Source organism: Erpetoichthys calabaricus, chromosome 12 (assembly GCF_900747795.2).
Source record: "Erpetoichthys calabaricus chromosome 12, fErpCal1.3, whole genome shotgun sequence".
Classification (NCBI taxonomy): domain Eukaryota; kingdom Metazoa; phylum Chordata; class Cladistia; order Polypteriformes; family Polypteridae; genus Erpetoichthys; species Erpetoichthys calabaricus.
In genome coordinates this window covers 155,189,119-155,206,753 of record NC_041405.2, presented here as the reverse complement: position 1 = coordinate 155,206,753, position 17,635 = coordinate 155,189,119, and the positions used below count along the sequence as shown (strand labels likewise).

The 17,635-nt window shown below is 41.5% G+C and overlaps 1 protein-coding gene across 3 annotated transcripts in view; it reads left to right on the top strand.

The window, feature by feature from the left end:
* ptprsa (protein tyrosine phosphatase receptor type Sa) overlaps positions 1 to 17,635 on the top strand; it is a 525,319-nt gene that overhangs the window by 443,826 nt on the left and 63,858 nt on the right. For all 3 annotated transcript variants that reach the window (XM_051934972.1, XM_051934973.1, XM_051934974.1), the window contains one exon: positions 9,804 to 9,901. In XM_051934972.1, the coding sequence (XP_051790932.1) occupies positions 9,804 to 9,901 (98 nt within the window). The remainder of the gene's footprint in view (positions 1 to 9,803; positions 9,902 to 17,635) is intronic.

Below are 17,635 nucleotides of genomic sequence, written 5' to 3'. Positions count from 1 at the left end.
CACATTTGAGTACCGAGAAGAGAAACAGAATAGGTGAGGGTTAGTATCCAATTCTAACTATCATGTTACTTATGTTTTAGTGCTAACGACTGACAACAGAGATGCAGTCTGTACAGTTAATCAGCAGCTCTAGTCAGGGTGTGCTAAAGATAGATAGATAGATAGATAGATAGATAGATAGATAGATAGATAGATAGATAGATAGATAGATAGATAGATAGATAGATAGATAGATAGATAGATAGATAGATAGATAGATACTTTATTAATCCCAATGGGAAATTCACAAATAAAAAATATAAAAAAAAGTGTGTCCAGGGAACAAATCCACATAAAATAAAGTAATAGGAGTGATCAATAAATAAAAATAGAAAAATAAAAGTAGAAAAGTACACATACATATACAGTCATACAGGGAGCTGCTGAAAAGGCTGCCACTCACGGCGGCGCCGGATGTTTTTTTTAAACTGAAGTAGTGAGTCTTTAGCCGGGATTTAAAAGCTGAGACCGAAGGGGCATCTCTTATAGTAGCAGGCAGACCATTCCACAGTTTAGGGGGGTCCTGTAACTAAAAGCTCGACCTCCCATTGTTATTTTATTAATCCTTGGAAAGTCTAAGCAGACCAGCATCTTGAGATCTTAATGTGCGCTCTGGTTTGTAAGTCATGATAAGTTCAGACAAGTAAGCCGGACCTCGGCCATTTAATGCTTTATATGTTAAAAGAAGGATTTTGAAATCTGCCCTAAACTTAACCGGGAGCCAGTGTAAAGATTTAAGAACTGGAGTTATGTGTTCGTATTTTTTTGTTCTTGTAATAATTCTTGCAGCTGCATTTTGTATTAACTGGAGGCTGTATAAAGAACAGTTTGAACATCCAGTGAACACCGCATTGCAGTTATCAGTCCTACTAGAGATAAATGCATGAATTAATTTCACAGAATCCTGTTTATTTAGAAAGCGCCTTAATTTCCTAACATTTTTAAGATGGAAGAAGCATGTTTGGGAAAACTTTGTAATATGCGCTTTAAATGACATGCTAGAGTCAAAGATAACTCCTAGATTGCGGGCTGATTCAGTAAAATTAATTGGCCCTACCCACGTGGCTCTATTTCCTGCCTCTGTCTGGCTCTCTCTGGTCTACAATATTAATGCCATCGTACCAACATTAAAAATGTGAGATATCACCCATGACAATTTTCACCAACCTTTTTGTCCTCTAGTCTGTGTTCAGTTATGGCAGCCCACACTAGAAGATCCCATCTTTAAAGATACAGAGAGTCACAACTGTCCAAACGTGAGATCTTGCAGAGTTTGGGGTACACAAAAAAGTGAATGTCGGATGACTGTCGAGTTCAGCTCGCTCTAATGGGGTTGTGCGTTACTTTCTAGTTAAAATTAAAAGAAAGAAATGTCAGTGAAGCTTTGGCTATGAAGTCTGGGTCAGTATGACTTTCAGTAAGTACACTCCGTGAAATGTTTTTTCATTTTTAAAATATGTGAACATATCAAGATTTGATCTTCATTTAAACAGTATCTATAGATTGTTAAAGGAGACACAACAATGTAAAAGAGTTGGGGTGCCACCCTGGAGACCCCGTATAATTAGAAGCAAAAATTAACTGGAGTCCAGAATAGAACTAACTCCAAAGATGGACGAAACTGCTGGTCACATGGTGTCCAGGCAGAAAGGGGCGGGTCCAGGAGGGCGGACAACAGAAGTGACGTCAGAGGTAGAAGGGCCGTCATTCTTCTGTTCCGCAGACTTAGAAAGAGAGAAGGCATTGGCATACAGCATCACCCGAGTCCTTAAGCTGCCCCCCAGACACACATGCATGACAAGATAGAGGGGATATACTGTAACAAACATCACATTTAAATTTCGTGGTTCATTATACAAGTTAAGCAAACAAAAATGCAAATTTTACAGGTGAACAAAGAAAATCCACCCCTCCGTTTAGGTGCAGATAATCAGTACATCATGAGAGGGGATCTTGTCAGAAGCTGTCCTCGTATTTCAAGCTCAGACATTTAGTTTGTTTCCACCTTGTTGTTGAGTGTGTGTTACCACAATGCTAAGGTTGAAAGAGCTCTCTGAGGCCTTCAGAAATAAGCTTGGAGAAGTTTATGAGGTTTGGGAGGCGATTTTTAAAGATCTCCAAACAATTTGGAGAAAATCAACCATTCCACTATCTTGAAGATCATCAACAAGTAGAGAGGGTTTCAAACAACTGACAACTTGTCCACCCAGAGAGCTGAAAGAAGTCTGTAAGATGACCAGCATTTCATCAAAGGGACCTCCAGGTTGTTCTTGCAGCTGTTGGTGTCAGAGTTCAGGAGTCTACTATTAGAAAGATGTTGCACAAATGAGGTCAATATGACAGATATGCCAGAAGGAAACCAGAAGAAGAACATCAGGGCAACATTAGAGCTTACCCATGAACACCTAGATGAAAACCAGGACTTGTGGAATAATGTGCTCTGAACAAAATAGAGACATGAGAGTTTATGGGACACAGCAAAAGAAGACGTGTTGGTGAAAACCGTGTGAAAGGAAAGGAAAAGTTTTGGGGGAAGCCACCCGCATGCTAGAAATAGGCTGCCAATGACTGAAAGTTTGGTTCAATGAAACGGGTCTCAACAGACTTCAGTCCAATAATCGAACAGACAGGCAAACGTGGCGGTTTTATAGTCGGCCAGGGGAAGAGATGTCATTGGGGCCCGAACCGGAAGTGATGTCATCTTGGGTTTGCGGCCTGAACCGGAAGTGACGTCGGCAGACCCGGAAACCAGAAGTTGCATCGTCAAGTCCAGGCAAGATTTCCCATGGTTGGTCTGCCACCCTCTGGTCTGGCATGGAATTATCCCTTTTTGAGCCCTTCAGTTGCCTCCCATGCACACGTGTGTGACACCAAAGACCTCATTTGACCAGTAGAAACTGGTAATGGTAAAGTATGATAGTGGAAATGTTCTGGTATGGGGCTGCTTTGTTGCATCAGGGTAGGGGCAGTTCACCATCATTGAAACCACTAGGATTCCTCCATTGTACCAGAGTGTGCTAGAGGATAATGTGTCAGAAGATTGAAACTCAACCAGAAGTGGATCTTACAACATGATAATGGCTCTAACAGTACCAGTTAATCCACCAAGGAATATCCGAAAAGAAAGAAATGGAAGGTTCTGGAATGGCCAAGTCAAAACCCAGATCTGAATTCCATTGAGATGCTATGGGGGTCAGGTTGTGCATGCAAGACACCCCTTAAACATCACATAGCTAAAAGTATTCTGCATGGAGGAGTTAGGAAGGACTTTCCCCTAGTCAATGTCAAAGGCTACTGGACAGTTAGAGGAAATGATGGGGCAACACCAGCAATTAGGGCCAAAGGGGGACTTACTCTTTCCACAGATAGAAATGACATCTCTGCTCATTTTTCATGAAATAAATTATTGCAAAGTGAATTTTTCATTGTTGCTTTGGCAGCGATGCCACCTTTATCTCTAGGTACTGTTTAAATGAAGATCAAATCTTGAGATGTCCACATGTTAAAAAAGAATAAACAGTGTATGGGGTGTACTTACTTTTTCACAGAACTGCATGTATCTGCATGGCGTGAGATCTTCTGCTCTTTCACACATGATGTGATGCATTGCATTTAAAATTCTTGATGTTCTCCCTAAGTGGTGTTTTTGCGATTACCCGGTATGTATCTGATATGCCAGGATACTCTGGGCTTTGGGGGTTTGATCATTTGCGACCTGCACGATATCGGGACACTTTTTGCGATTGCTAGATTGGTTCACTCTGACCCAGAATCTAGATGATCCTCCTATAGTGTGTGCCCAGCATTGAAAGATTACACCCTACACTTGCTGGTGCCCAGAGGTTCACACGCAATGCCCACTCACATTCAGTCGGCCTCACGTACACAGTCTGATTTCATAGACTCCTGCTGGGGTCCAGGAAGGTTTCTGTATTGAATTTTTCAGGAAGTTGCCAGATTCTGCTTTCTTCTCCCCCCCCGTCAATCTCAACCTCTCCACTTTCAGCTGTCAATCGTTGTGTTTTATTCATGCGCTTTGAATTTTGCTCCCTGCCCTGTGGACTGTTATTCGTTAATTGATTGCTAATTTGACCCCCTCAAATTGTGGCTGACAATGGGATTCTAAGGGGTGGGGAGGCGGGGGATGGAGGTCGGTCTGGCTTGTTGTTGACTGAGCCAAAGGAAGGAGGCTGGGGGGGAAGGGCGCCTTTGGATCAGGATGATGTCATCCCTGCTTTTTTTTTTTTTTTGGTCACAGCATCTAAAATGTCGATGACAGGCCTCGAGATTCACTGCACTTCTCTCTGTGTTATTCCTCAATGGCATCAGGAAAGCAAAGAAGCAGACCTGCTGGGCAGCAGTTTGTCACAGCATTTAGAAAAGAAAAGAAAGGAAAGACACCAACGTGAGATACGAAGGGATTAGCCGTGTCACTGTGTCACTTTGGAGGCTTAAAGCTCACTTTACCTTGCCTCGTATTTGAAAGGACACTGCTGAAGGTTGACAGAAAATAAGAAAGAAAAAAAAAAAAAATAGTCACACCATGTGAAGCCGTGAAGTTCAAATTGAGGTCGAGCAGGGTGAGGATCACATCACAAGCCCCCCCTCGATGGAACATGAAGGCTAATAGAAAAGGATGGAACCGGTCCTAATATCATAGTGTAAAGTTAATAAAAAAGAAAGAAAAAAAAACAAGCATCAAGGGCGCCCTGACAGCAGATTGAAAGGTGGAAAAGGGGCTATGATAGATTAGTTAGAGGGACAGGTGGTCTAGAAGACACTAGATAGATAGATAGATAGATAGATAGATAGATAGATAGATAGATAGATAGATAGATAGATAGATAGATAGATAGATAGATAGATAGATAGATAGATAGATAGATAGATAGATAGAAAGATAGATATATAGATAGATAAACTAGATAGATAGATAGATAGATAGATAGATAGATAGATAGATAGATAGATAGATAGATAGATAGATAGATAGATAGATAGATAGATAGATTATGATACGTATGCAAGACACTATTAGTAGGACAATGAATATTAAAGACTGCTAGACAGATTCATTTGGAAAGTGCCATAGACTTATAGTACTTTATGTGTGCAGACTACAATGAATGTAGAGGGACAGGTGATCTAAACTATGCTGTATTAGACGAATCGAAAAGAAAGGTATTATATAATAGACAGATATGAAAGCTAATATTTAAGGATGCATATGGAGGGTGGTCACTTTGAAATCCCATATAGTAATGATAACACCAGCTTTATTTTATATAATGCCCGTTACAGAGGTGCATCTCAATGCAGACAAGGGGATAAAACAACTAGGCATGAAAGGTCATCCCGTTATTTTATTTCTTTATTACTGTTGTTTTTTTTTTTTTTTGTTGTGATCAGTTAAAAATCTCATTGGAGACAGACATAGTTTGTTTTAATAATTTTTTTTAATTGTTAGCTTTTAATAAATTTTGATATAAATTTTTTATTTGCTGCTTTCTCTTTTTTCGGGTGCCATTATATTATTGGTAGCAGCAACGTGTCACACTGTCACTGTAAAAGAGGACAGGGTGCAGAGACCACAATTTGAACTTGACCTTAAAGGGAAAAAGCTGGACGCCCAAACAATTTAGTGAGAAACATTAACCCGGGAATGAAAAAAAATCAGAGGAGCAGACAAAATTGTAGTCAGTGAGACAGGCTGGAGTTAAGGAAACCTGAAGAAACAGAACAAGTGACCATCTAACTAGAAGGGAGATCCAAAAACACAAGTCAAACAAAAAGTTTCTTGTCATGAGCTTTGTTCTTTTCCACATTCTGCATTATTTGAGGCATTTTAGTCCATTCCTGTAACATTTTGAACAATATGATTATTATTATTACAGTATGCCATCTTAAATGGTGCCTTTTTTGTGAGAATTGTGTATGGCCACAGACATGTTGTTTGTAGCGATGATGTCCATAGCTGATCTCATGTCTGGAATGTTATTGCATTGTTTAATATTGTCACGTTACCCTTACTTAAAGGAATACTCCATCCAAAACTATATATATATATGTGTTTGTGTGTATATACTGTATGTATGTGTGTATGTATGTATATATATATATATATATATATATATATATATATATCCATCCATCCATCCATCCATCCATTTTCCAACCCGCTGAATCCGGACACAGGGTCACGGGGGTCTTCTGGAGCCAATCCCAGCCAACACAGGGCACAAGGCAGGAACCAATCCCAGGCAGGGTGCCAACCCACCACAGTATATATATATATATATATATATATATATATATATATATATATATATATATATATATATATATATGTGGGGGCGGCACGGTGGTAGCGCTGTTGCCTCACAGTTAGGAGACCTGGGTTAACTTCCTGGGTCCTCCCTGCGTGGAGTTTGCATGTTCTCCCCGTGTCTGCGTGGGTTTCCTCCGGGCGCTCCGGTTTCCTCCCACAGTCCAAAGACATGCAGGTTAGGTGGATTAGCGATTCTAAATTGTCCCTAGTGTATGCTTGGTGTGTGTGTGCGTGCACCCCAGGGCTTGTTTCCTGCCTTGCGCCCTGTGTTGGCTGGGATTGGCTCCAGCAGACCCCCGTGACCCTGTAGTTAGGATATAGCGGGTTGGATAATGGATGAATGAATTATAAGTATTTAACTCACAAATACCAAGGACTATATTTTGTATTAATCATGCTGCAGAGAGCTATATGATTTATTATTTCTATATGATTTGTTCTTCATTTAGGTAGAAAAAGAATTAAGCTTGTGCACAGAATATGAGACTGGTTTGCATTCTTTTATGAGAAAATGCTGACCTCTTGATACTAACAGAACACCCTGTGATATTATAAATCAATGTGATAGTTTCTGAATTCTTGCTTGACCCTGTAGTTAGGATATAGCGGATTGGATAAGAAGAAAATATATATATATATATATATTTGCATTATTTGACAGTAAACTATGCAACATTCCATGATCTGCTTCTCGCAACTGAAGAGGGCACCGTGGCGGACGTTTGCCAAATGGCAGACCAACCACAAGCGTTACCTGGTAGGTAACCACCCATACAGTCAGGTCGGGACTCAGACTATGAATGCAATGACTATATATATATATGTAATCTTAAAGAAATGCACACAATATTTCCAGCTGTTTTCAGTCACAGCCTTCATTTACGTAATCCCAAAGAGTGGGAGTCAGCTGGTGGTGCACTCTCATGGAGGTCAGTCGCATAAACCACCATGCCCAGTGACACAGACTTCCAACTAGCCTGTGACTCGCTGAGACGACATCAAATTTTGTCATTTGATTTTGTCTTCAGTTGTAGGTGTGACTCTGTGCACATCAGCTGACAGCCTATGCAATGCATAGATGGCAGCAATGAGGAGTAAGGAACATGGGAGGCTTTGGATTCCACAAACAGAAGAGATGCTCGTCTGTCTGATGTCTTGTGTTTTGTGTACCAGAACTGAATGTGAGTCAAAGGTCTGAGATTGTGGCTGAACTCCCCTAGCTGTTGACCTATCGTACCATGCTGGCTTCGTCAGGAAGCATTCTATTGGGTGTCACAAAAAGAGGCGAGCTTGACCGCACAGGAAAGTCAAGACATAGTCGGGAAATTTGACATGTCCAGCGATTTTTCAGTAGTTGAAATTGACGCGGCCCAGCAATGGCATCATTACTACAGTCAGCAAATCTGACTTAACCAATGACTAGAAGTCGTATAATGTGAACTCGGCTTTACAATTACAGTAGGACCCCAGTATCCATGGATTCTGTTGCCACAGTTTCAGAATTTCAGAAATAAATAATTCATAAGTTTCAAATTGCTCACCATTCTAAGCAAATGTTTTCCCCACTTTGGATACACGGCGTGGCGTCCGTATCGGTACATTCCTTGCGCAGCGTGCAGTGAGGGTGAGTCTCTGTGTCTCCTGTCATTTTCACTGTGCTGACACGTTCAGTCAGAAGAGAGAGAGCAGAAATATATTAATGTTTTTATTACTGTTTAATGTTGGTAATGTCTTATTGTGCGTTATTTATCAGTTAAAATTTAACACAGGTAGGTTATGTAAATGAAAAATTATATACAGTATATAGGGTTCACTACTGTCTGCATTTTCAAACATCAGATACGTGGGGGTATTCTGTATTTTGCAGTGATGGCCAAGAAAAATTTTTAATCTCGTGTTTTCATATAAAACCGAGATAACAAAGTTTCTTATAGAATAGGTAACAATGGAGGCCAATCTTGGACAACAGCAAACAATATCAAAATGTCGATGAACAAATCTCACGTTGCTCGTGTTGCATCATCCACAACTCCAATCATCCAGTCATGTGCTCACAATGTCCCAAACACGTGGAGTTTTACTTAAATATAGTTATATAAGTAACTCCCAGAAAATGCTTTTGTGAACTAAAGTGGAATGCATTCAGATGCGACTGAGCAGTTGAGTTGGAAATCCACCTTCTGTCGGTGCTTGTCTTGAAACAGAAAAGTTCTCCTGGCATCGATAAAACCCAGATTCATCCATCAGTCTTCCACATAGTGAAGTGTGATTCGTCACTCCAGGGCATATGTCTCCTCTGCTAACAAAGTCCAATGATGGCATAGTTTACACCACCCAGGCCAACGTTCGGCCTTGTGCATAGTGATCTTAGGCCTAACCAAGGTCCCTAACCCAAACCCTGCCATTATCGTTCCTTCTCCATGTTTTACAGTAGGCACTATGGACTCCAGAAGATAACATCTGCCAAACCCAGATTGGCCCATACTGCCAGATAGTGAAGGGTGATTCATTACTCCAGAGGGCATGTGTCTAATGTTCCAGAGTCCAATAATGGCATGATCTTAGGCCAGCCATGGAAACCCATTTCATGAAAATCACAAAACACACTTCCTGTACTGATGTCACTTCCAGAGGTAGTTTGGAACTCTCCTGCGTAATGATGCCATTTTATACACTTCAACACTTGAAGGCTGTGCGGTCTACCACTTCGTGGCTGAGCTGTTGTTGCTCCTCAAAGTTCCCACTTCTCAAAAATATCACTCATAGTTAAATGGGAATAATCTAGCAGAGCAGGAATTTTCAAGCACTGGCAAAGGCGGCATCTAATGACAGTGCCACATTTAAAGTCACTGAGCTCTTCAGTATGTGCTCATGTTTGTCAGTGGAGGTTACGTGACTATGTGTTGATTTTATGCATCTGTTAATAAGGAGTGCAGCGGAAACACCTGACCTCAATCATTTGGAGGGATGTTCACATACTTCTGGCCATATAGTGCATGTAAGCAGGGCCAAGCTTAATATGTGAGAAGAAGGATTTTAAAATCAGCTTTAAACTTAACTGGAAACCAGTGTAAAGACTCAAGGACAGGGGTTATGTGATCTGAAAATACAAATAGCATGTCTAGTAGCGATGTGGCTGTGGCTCTTGCAGAGTTAGCTATAAAGTTCCATTAGTTCATGTCCACCCTAGCAGTGAATCCCACCTGCCGGTCAACATGGCGTAACTCACTAGAGGTAAACCACAGCACAGAGTTTGAGGCCCACTGGCTTTCTTTGTCTTAACATTGTCCATCAGCAATGTCCCAATGTGCGTGTCTTTGTGCATATTTATGTGTGCTGTTATAAGTGTATATGAATGTGTATTTGTGTGGCACTTCTTGTCACCCGTCTGTATGTCCTTCTAACACTAGGCTTTTGTTTTCTCTCCCAATGGCAGGCATGCTCAGCCACCCACCGATCCCAATCAGTGACCTTGCCGAGCACGCCGAGTGCTTGAAGGCTAATGACAACCTGAAATTGTCACAGGAGTATGAGGTGAGACCAAACAAGTCTTTTCTCTCTTTGTTTTTTTTTCTTTCTGTGATGAAGCTCATTATCATCCACATGGATTTTTGCACTTGCCATCTCGTAACTCCTCTGCTTGCACTTTTAATTGGGTATCACAGTTTTTTCACTTGTTATCTCCACTTTTTTCTTTTGAGTAACTGGAGGAGTGAGAAATTGTCAGAAATGTCACTGCATATGTTCATCAGGGTCACCGCCACTGCTGCCTGTTGATGGCTCTGTGAATACTGTTTTATGTATTGCTGCTGTAAGGATAATGCAATATTGATGCAATAATGACCCCTCCTGAGATACTTTACCACACTGACCGGCTGACTGTGTAGAAGTGAATGGTGAGACCAACAGCATAGCAGGTGTACCACAATTGAATCTCTGAAACAGCACTGACCACTGAAGTCCACACGAGTGCTCATCTTGCTGAAACAGAAACATACTGACCTAAGAGGTGGGAAAGCCCCAATGCGTATATTGTGCCTGCTTCGATACTGGAATAAACACACTTCTGGAGTTGTGGCACAGCGGCTTGTATAGCAATTAATATGTTGTACAGTATATGTGCATTTTGAATGTTAGGCCTTTGTGCGGAGTGGTGGCTCTGAGGCTAAGGATCTGCGCTGGTATCCAGAAGGTTGCCGGTTCAAATCCCCGTCACTGCCAAAAGAGATCCTACTCTGCTGGGCCCTTGAGCAAGACCCTTAACCTGTAATTGCTCCAGGGGCGCTGTACAATGGCTGACCCTGCGCTCTGACCCCAAGGGGTATGCGAAAACTAACAAATTTCTAATACGAGAAATCGTATAAGACGAAATATAGAACCAAAAAAAAAAAGTGTCCTGAGGTTTGCTGATAGATAGATAGATAGATAGATAGATAGATAGATAGATAGATAGATAGATAGATAGATAGATAGATAGATAGATAGATAGAAAGGCACTATGTAATTAATAGATAGATAGTTAGATAGATAAAAGGCACTATCTATCTATCTATTATATAGTGCTTTTAATATCTGTCTGTCGTCTATCTATCTATTAATTACATAGTGCCTTTCTATCTATCTATCTATCTATCTATCTATCTATCTATCTATCTATCTATCTATCTATCTATCTATCTATGTGATAGATAGGTAGATAGACAGACAGACAGACAGATACTAAAGGCACTATGTAATTAATGAATAGATAGATAGATAATGTGAAAGGCACTATATAATAGATAGATGGATAGATAGTGCCTTTTTATCTATCTATCTATCTATCTATCTATCTATCTATCTATCTATCTATCTATCTATTATATAGTGCCTTTAATATCTGTCTGTCTGTCTGTCTATCTATCTATTATATAGTGCCTTTCACATTATCTATTATATAGTGCCTTTAATATCTGTCTGTCTGTCTATCTATTGTGCCTTTCTATCTATCTATCAATGTGATAGATAGGTAGATAGATAGACAGACAGATATTAAAGGTACTATGTAATACATAGATAGATTGATAGATAGAAAGGCACTATATAATAGATAAATAGAAAGGCACTATATGATAGATAGGTAGATAGATAGACAGACAGATATTAAAGGCACTATATAATAGATAGATAGATAGATAGATAGATAGATAGATAGATAGATAGATAGATAGATAGATAGATAGATAGATAGATAGATAGATAAACGTCACCCATGATTCCCAAGTGAGGACTGCCTTGTCTTGTCATTTTTCTTGTATGCATGTGAAACACAAACCCTTGCTGCAGAGAAGAATTCAAGCCATAGAAATGAGATGCTATCAGAAGATTTTCAACATCTCATATGCCGGGCACAAATCATGAAGTCCATCTGAAGATCACATAGGCCACTGGAATTCAGGATGATCCACTCACCATTGTCAAAAAAATAAAAACTGAAATGATATGGCCACCTTGCCAGACCCTCAGGCCTTTCAAAGATCATCCAACAAGGCACATGTGACAGACAAAACAAGACGTAGGAGGACGACATTAAAGAGTGGGTTGTCCTCCATTTTAGTTGCGATGAATTAGGTGCAGAGACAGAGAGAGGTCATCGACAAATTGTGCCCCAAAATCCTTACTGTGGCTTAAGGGGATATGTGATGTGACGAAGGAGTCTCAGTTGCATTTCTGTACTGACTTCTGTTAAGTAATGTGTCAGCTAAAAGTCTTTGACGCTACTGCGCCATGGAGAGGATGTGCAGCATTGATCATAATTGGCCATCAAGTTTTTGTTTTGTCCACCAGCATCCCATAATTGAGCCTATCCACTTCATTGGCTTGTTGTTTCGGGTGGCCTCTCTTGAAGTGATGTTACTGGTCCAACACTCCACACTGGTTTTCACAGAGTGATAGAACATGTAAAGCAGGGGGTCCCCAACTCTGGTAATGGAGGGTCCCAGTGGCTGCAGGTTTTAATTCTCACCCTTTTCTTAATTAGTGACCTTTTTTTTTTTTGCTGGCAATTAACTCCTTTTACGTTCATTTTATTTGACTTGCTTTTGAAGACTCAGACCACTTAATTGTTTCTTTTTCCTTAATTAGCAGCCAAACAATAACGAGATACAAAATGAACCAAAACATGACCAGCTAAACTGTGTCCATCATACAATATCTGAAAATAAAGAATGATGAAGGTCTTAGAAATGCTGATCTGCTCAGGTCCACAAAACATTTTACTGGTGCTCTTAGAAAGCAACAAACCATAGAATTAAAGAACGAGTTTAATTAACAACAACACTCGGCACCTAATTAAGCAACTGGTTGGAGTTTGAGGCCCTGACATTGTTGGTCTTCTGTTGGCTCGCCCACTTCACATTTTATTTCTGTTTGGGTGCCGTTTAAGGAAAGACATGAAGCAATTCAGGGGAACAAGGAAGAAATTCAGGGTAATAAATCTTAAAGAACAAGTCAATTAAAATGAATTCAAAACAAGTTAATTAGCAGCAAAAACAGGGCACTAACTAAGAAGATAGATAGATAGATAGATAGATAGATAGATAGATAGATAGATAGATAGATAGATAGATAGATACTTTATTAATCCTAAGGGGAAATTTCCATACTCCAGCAGCAGCTTACTGATACAAAAAAAAAATTTAAATTAAAGAGTGATAACAACGCAGGTATAACAGACAATAACTTTGTATAATGTTAACGTTTACCCCCCCGGGTGGAATTGAAGAGTCGCATAGTGTGCTGGAGGAACGATCTCCTCAGTCTGTAGGTGGAGCAGGACGGTGACAGCAGTGTGTCGCTGAAGCTGCTCCTCTGTCTGGAGATGATCCTGTTCAGTGGATGCAGTGGATTCTCCATGATTGACAGGAGTCTGCTCAGCGCCCGTCACTCTGCCACAGATGTCAAACTGTCCAGCTCTGTGCCTACAATAGAGCCTGCCTTCCTCACCAGTTTGTCCAGGCGTGAGGCGTCCATCTTCTTTATGCTGCCTCCCCAGCCCACCACCGTGTAGAAGAGGGCGCTCACCACAACCGTCTGATAGAACATCTGTAGCATCTTATTGCAGATGTTGAAGGACGCCAGTCTTCTAAGGTAGATAGACAGAAAAGGGTTACAATGAAAACCTGCAGCCACTGGGGCCCTCCAGGGCCGGAGTTGGGGATCCCTGAATTGTAAAGAATGTCACTCCCCACATTAAAGGCACTATATAGAATTGAAGACTTCATATATGATTCACTCACTGACCCCAAGGTATTCACGTTACCTGCCATTATACCAACTGTTGCTGCCCTATACTTGTAATTTCTTAATATGGAATGAAAAAAATCTGGATAAATATAATGGGATGTGGGAATAGCGAGTATTCAAAAATTATTCAGGGAGGTGTCCATGTTTGATGTGAGCTGCCCTTAACTTGTCACTTAATTTTCTGTCCTTCGGTGATCTATTAGATCTGGTTAGTGCCTTCATTGAAGACAGTCGCTCGTCCGCAGCATCCCCATTAACATACTGTAACCTTTGAGGAGATTAAAAAGACTTTCTCAAGACAGTCTTCAATTAGAAGACCCCCAGGGAATGGCACCGACTATTAGGGAATTATTTGGTTAGGACGGCCTAAATAGTTTCCATTTTGAGAAAGAATGAGTTACTCAGCCGTGTACTCCTTGAGGGCACGGACCTCAAATCTGAAAGAAACCAGGGTGTGGGATTGCCCCCCCCACCCAGCCCGACAATCCAGGATGTTGCCGTCTGAGTGCAGAATTGGCCCTTATTAATGAGCAAGGCTGCAATTAGCATCCCATCCCGCTGAATCAGCTACCGTTTTGCATAATGTAATAGCGAGGGCCTCGGCTCACAGCTGGAATTTATTAAAGGCAACGAGCGGTGCCGCGACGAGTGCGCAGAGATTAGAGGAGTTGAGCGCAGACGGTATTGTTACACCATTATTAATGAACAATTATTTGAAAGTCCTGACTACCCGAGAGAAAGTTTATGCAAAGTGCCAGCTCATCTAAAATTTAAAAAAATAAATAAATAATATGGTGTGGCCGCCCAAGATGTCTGTGGCCGTCCTGCCAGATGCATAGCAGGTTCAACTTGATGATTTATTTCTAATTGCAAAACCTGTTGTTTGGGAAAGGCAAAAACTATTGAGAGGCAGAAATTCCACGGAGAGCCATATATTCTTTTTAAACCCATGGTGGTTGTGATTATTCACCACCTGGTAGAGCAATCCTGTTTTCTTTTGATTGGATATTAAGGATAAGATCCTAGGAATCTCACGAGGAAGTGTGTGGATAAATAGGGACAGCACCGATCCCGTTTATTTGTATAGCACCTTTCCGTTGTGCAAAAACACTTCACAAACATTCAAAGTGCCGACCATAAGAACAACATATAAAGTAACAGAAAACCAAATGCACTGGCGGCCATTAGCTGGATGGTCCTCTGGAGATGAGGGCTTGCTCTTTGAGTGTCTCGTTTATAATGATTTGCTTAGCAGAAGCTCTTATCCAAAGGGACTTACAAAAGAGGTGAACATAATCAAGTTAACATCAGTCTGGGGTGCTGTTTGGGAACAAGTGTTACAGGACAACAGTAATACTAGTCAAAGTGAACTTTATTGTCATCTCAGCCATATACAACTATACAGATAGACGAAATTGCGAAGCTCAGGGTCCACAGTGTAACAACATGACGTGTAAATAATAAATGAAAAATAGAATTAAAAATTTAAATTTAAATTTAAAATTAAAACACAAACAGGGGCAGCACGGTGGCGCAGTGGGTAGCGCTGTTGCCTCGTAGTTGGGAGACCTGGGTACCCGGGTTCGCTTCCCGGGTCCCCCCTGTGTGGAGTTTGCATGTTCTCCCCGTGTCTGCGTGGGTTTCCTCCCACAGTCCAAAGACATGCAGGTTTGGTGGATTGGTGATTCTAAATTGGCCCTAGTGTGTGCTTGGTGTGTGTTTGTGAGTGTCCTGCGGTGGGTTGGCACCCTGCCCGGGATTGGTTCCTGCCTTGTGCCCTGTGTTGGCTGGGATTGGCTCCAGCAGACCCCTGTGTTCGGATTCAGCGGGTTGAAAAATGGATGGATGGAAACACAAACAAGACAAAACATTGTGCAAAGACAAGACAAAGAAGTAGCAGCAATATTGATGTGTAAGATATGTAATATAATAAATAAATAATAGATATAGATAATACCGAAATGATCAGTGTATGATAATAGTTATTTAAGACATGTGTAAACAATGACAGGTCAGAATGTTTCACAGCAGAAGGATAACAAGAATGTCAAAATACTTCAAGGTCAGTATGAGATTTTCAGTTCTTCTCTACATGCACACTCGTCTTTACAGGACAGTGGCTCACATGTATAAAAGTTCTGTTTTTAGAGGTGGTTGAGGCCGTGTGGAAGATCCCAGGGGGCAGCCTGACGTTAAGGAGTCTGACAGCTTGGGGGTAAAAACTCTCCTGCAGCCTGGCAGATCTGGCTCTGATGCTGCAGTATATTCTCTTGGATGGCAGAAGTGTGTAAAGTCCATGTGAGGGCTGTAAGGGGGTCCTGCTCAATGCTGCAGGCCTTGCGGACACTGCGTTTGTAAAATATGTCCTGTAGTGAAGGGAGAGGCACCCCAGTAATGTTCTCTGCTGTCTTCACTATCCTTTGCAGGCACTTGCGGTCAGATATGTTGCAGTTGCCATACCAGACCGTGATGCAGCTGGTCAGAACACTCTCAGTGGTGTTATAATAGGGTGTTAGCCATTATGAATGTAGTGAGAATTCGAGCAAAATGACACCTTTTATTGGCTAACTAAAAAGATTACAATATGCAGGCTTTCAAGGCAAGTCAGGCCCCTTCTTCAGGCAAGATGTGATACAGAAACTGGAGTTCCCTGTTAAGATGTCTGACTTAAAGGTTTTCCAATGCTGTACCTGTCCTAGTGTCTACCTGTATATAAACACAGAAAACTCCAGTTCCTGCACTACATCTCGCCTGAAGAAGGGGCCTGAGTTGCCTCGAAAGCCTGCATATTGTAATCTTTTTAGTTAGCCAATAAAAGGTGTCATTTTGCTTGACGTCTCCTTAGGACAAGGGTGAGGAATTGACCATCAGTGAAGACCTCAGAGCAAAAGGCAAGCTAGTTAGTCTTCCTCAGTGACAAGATCCTAACAAAGCCTTCATCAGTTAGACAGCAACTCACCAAGGAAGAGAGTCTTCAAATGCTTCTTGAGCACATTGTGGATATGAGATGTTTGAATGGAAGCGCACGGTTCATTCCACCTGCTCAGAGCTACACGTGAAAAGAGTCTGGGTTGAGATTTGATACCACACAGAGGTGTCATCACCAGACGCTGATGAGTCAGTGAGAAGGACTACTGGACTTCATGACTGTCTCCAGATATATATTGCTGGTGCTGACCCACTGACAATTCTGAGGGTGAGCATCAATAGTTTGAACATAACAGGCGCTGCTACAGGGAGAGCCAACGTAGTGATCTGATAAGAGGAGTGACGTGTCCGTCTCGACAGGTTGAACACCATATGGGCCACTGCATTTTCAATCATCTACAGCAGCTTGGCGACACATGCCAGTACTCCTGCCAGTAAGGAGTTGTGGTAGTCCAGGTGTGAAAAGACCAAAGCCTGGACCAGGAGTTGTGCTGCATGCTCTGTCAGATATGGTCTGATCTTGTGGGTGTTGTCTGTAAGACAGAGAGACCATAACAACAACATGGATAGCTGGTTATCGATCCCCACTTCATGATCTTATGTGCTGACATGAATGGTGTTAAGAATGATGGGGCACTGAATTGAGAGACATGCTGGGATTACAAGAAGGTCCATCTTTTCCAGGTTGATCTAGAGATGGTGCTTATTCATTACGGTTGAAATATCAGTGAGGCATGCAGAGATTGTAGCTGATGTGTGGTCCTCTGGAGGGAATCACAGGTACAGCGGTGTGTCATTAACATACCACTGATATGAGAAACCATGGGACTAGGTGATAGGGCCTAGTGAGGTGGTGTATGGAGAGAAGAAGAGAGGACCCAACACCGGTTCTAGGGGCAAGCCCATGCTTTCCTGTTGCACCCTTGACATCTCTCCTCACCAGGACACACGGTAGATTCTTCCCAAAAGTTCGAACCCAAACCACCTAAGAGCAGTCCCAGTGATGCTAAGGCAGAGGAGAGATTTAGAAGGATGAAGACAGACGACATGTTGGTC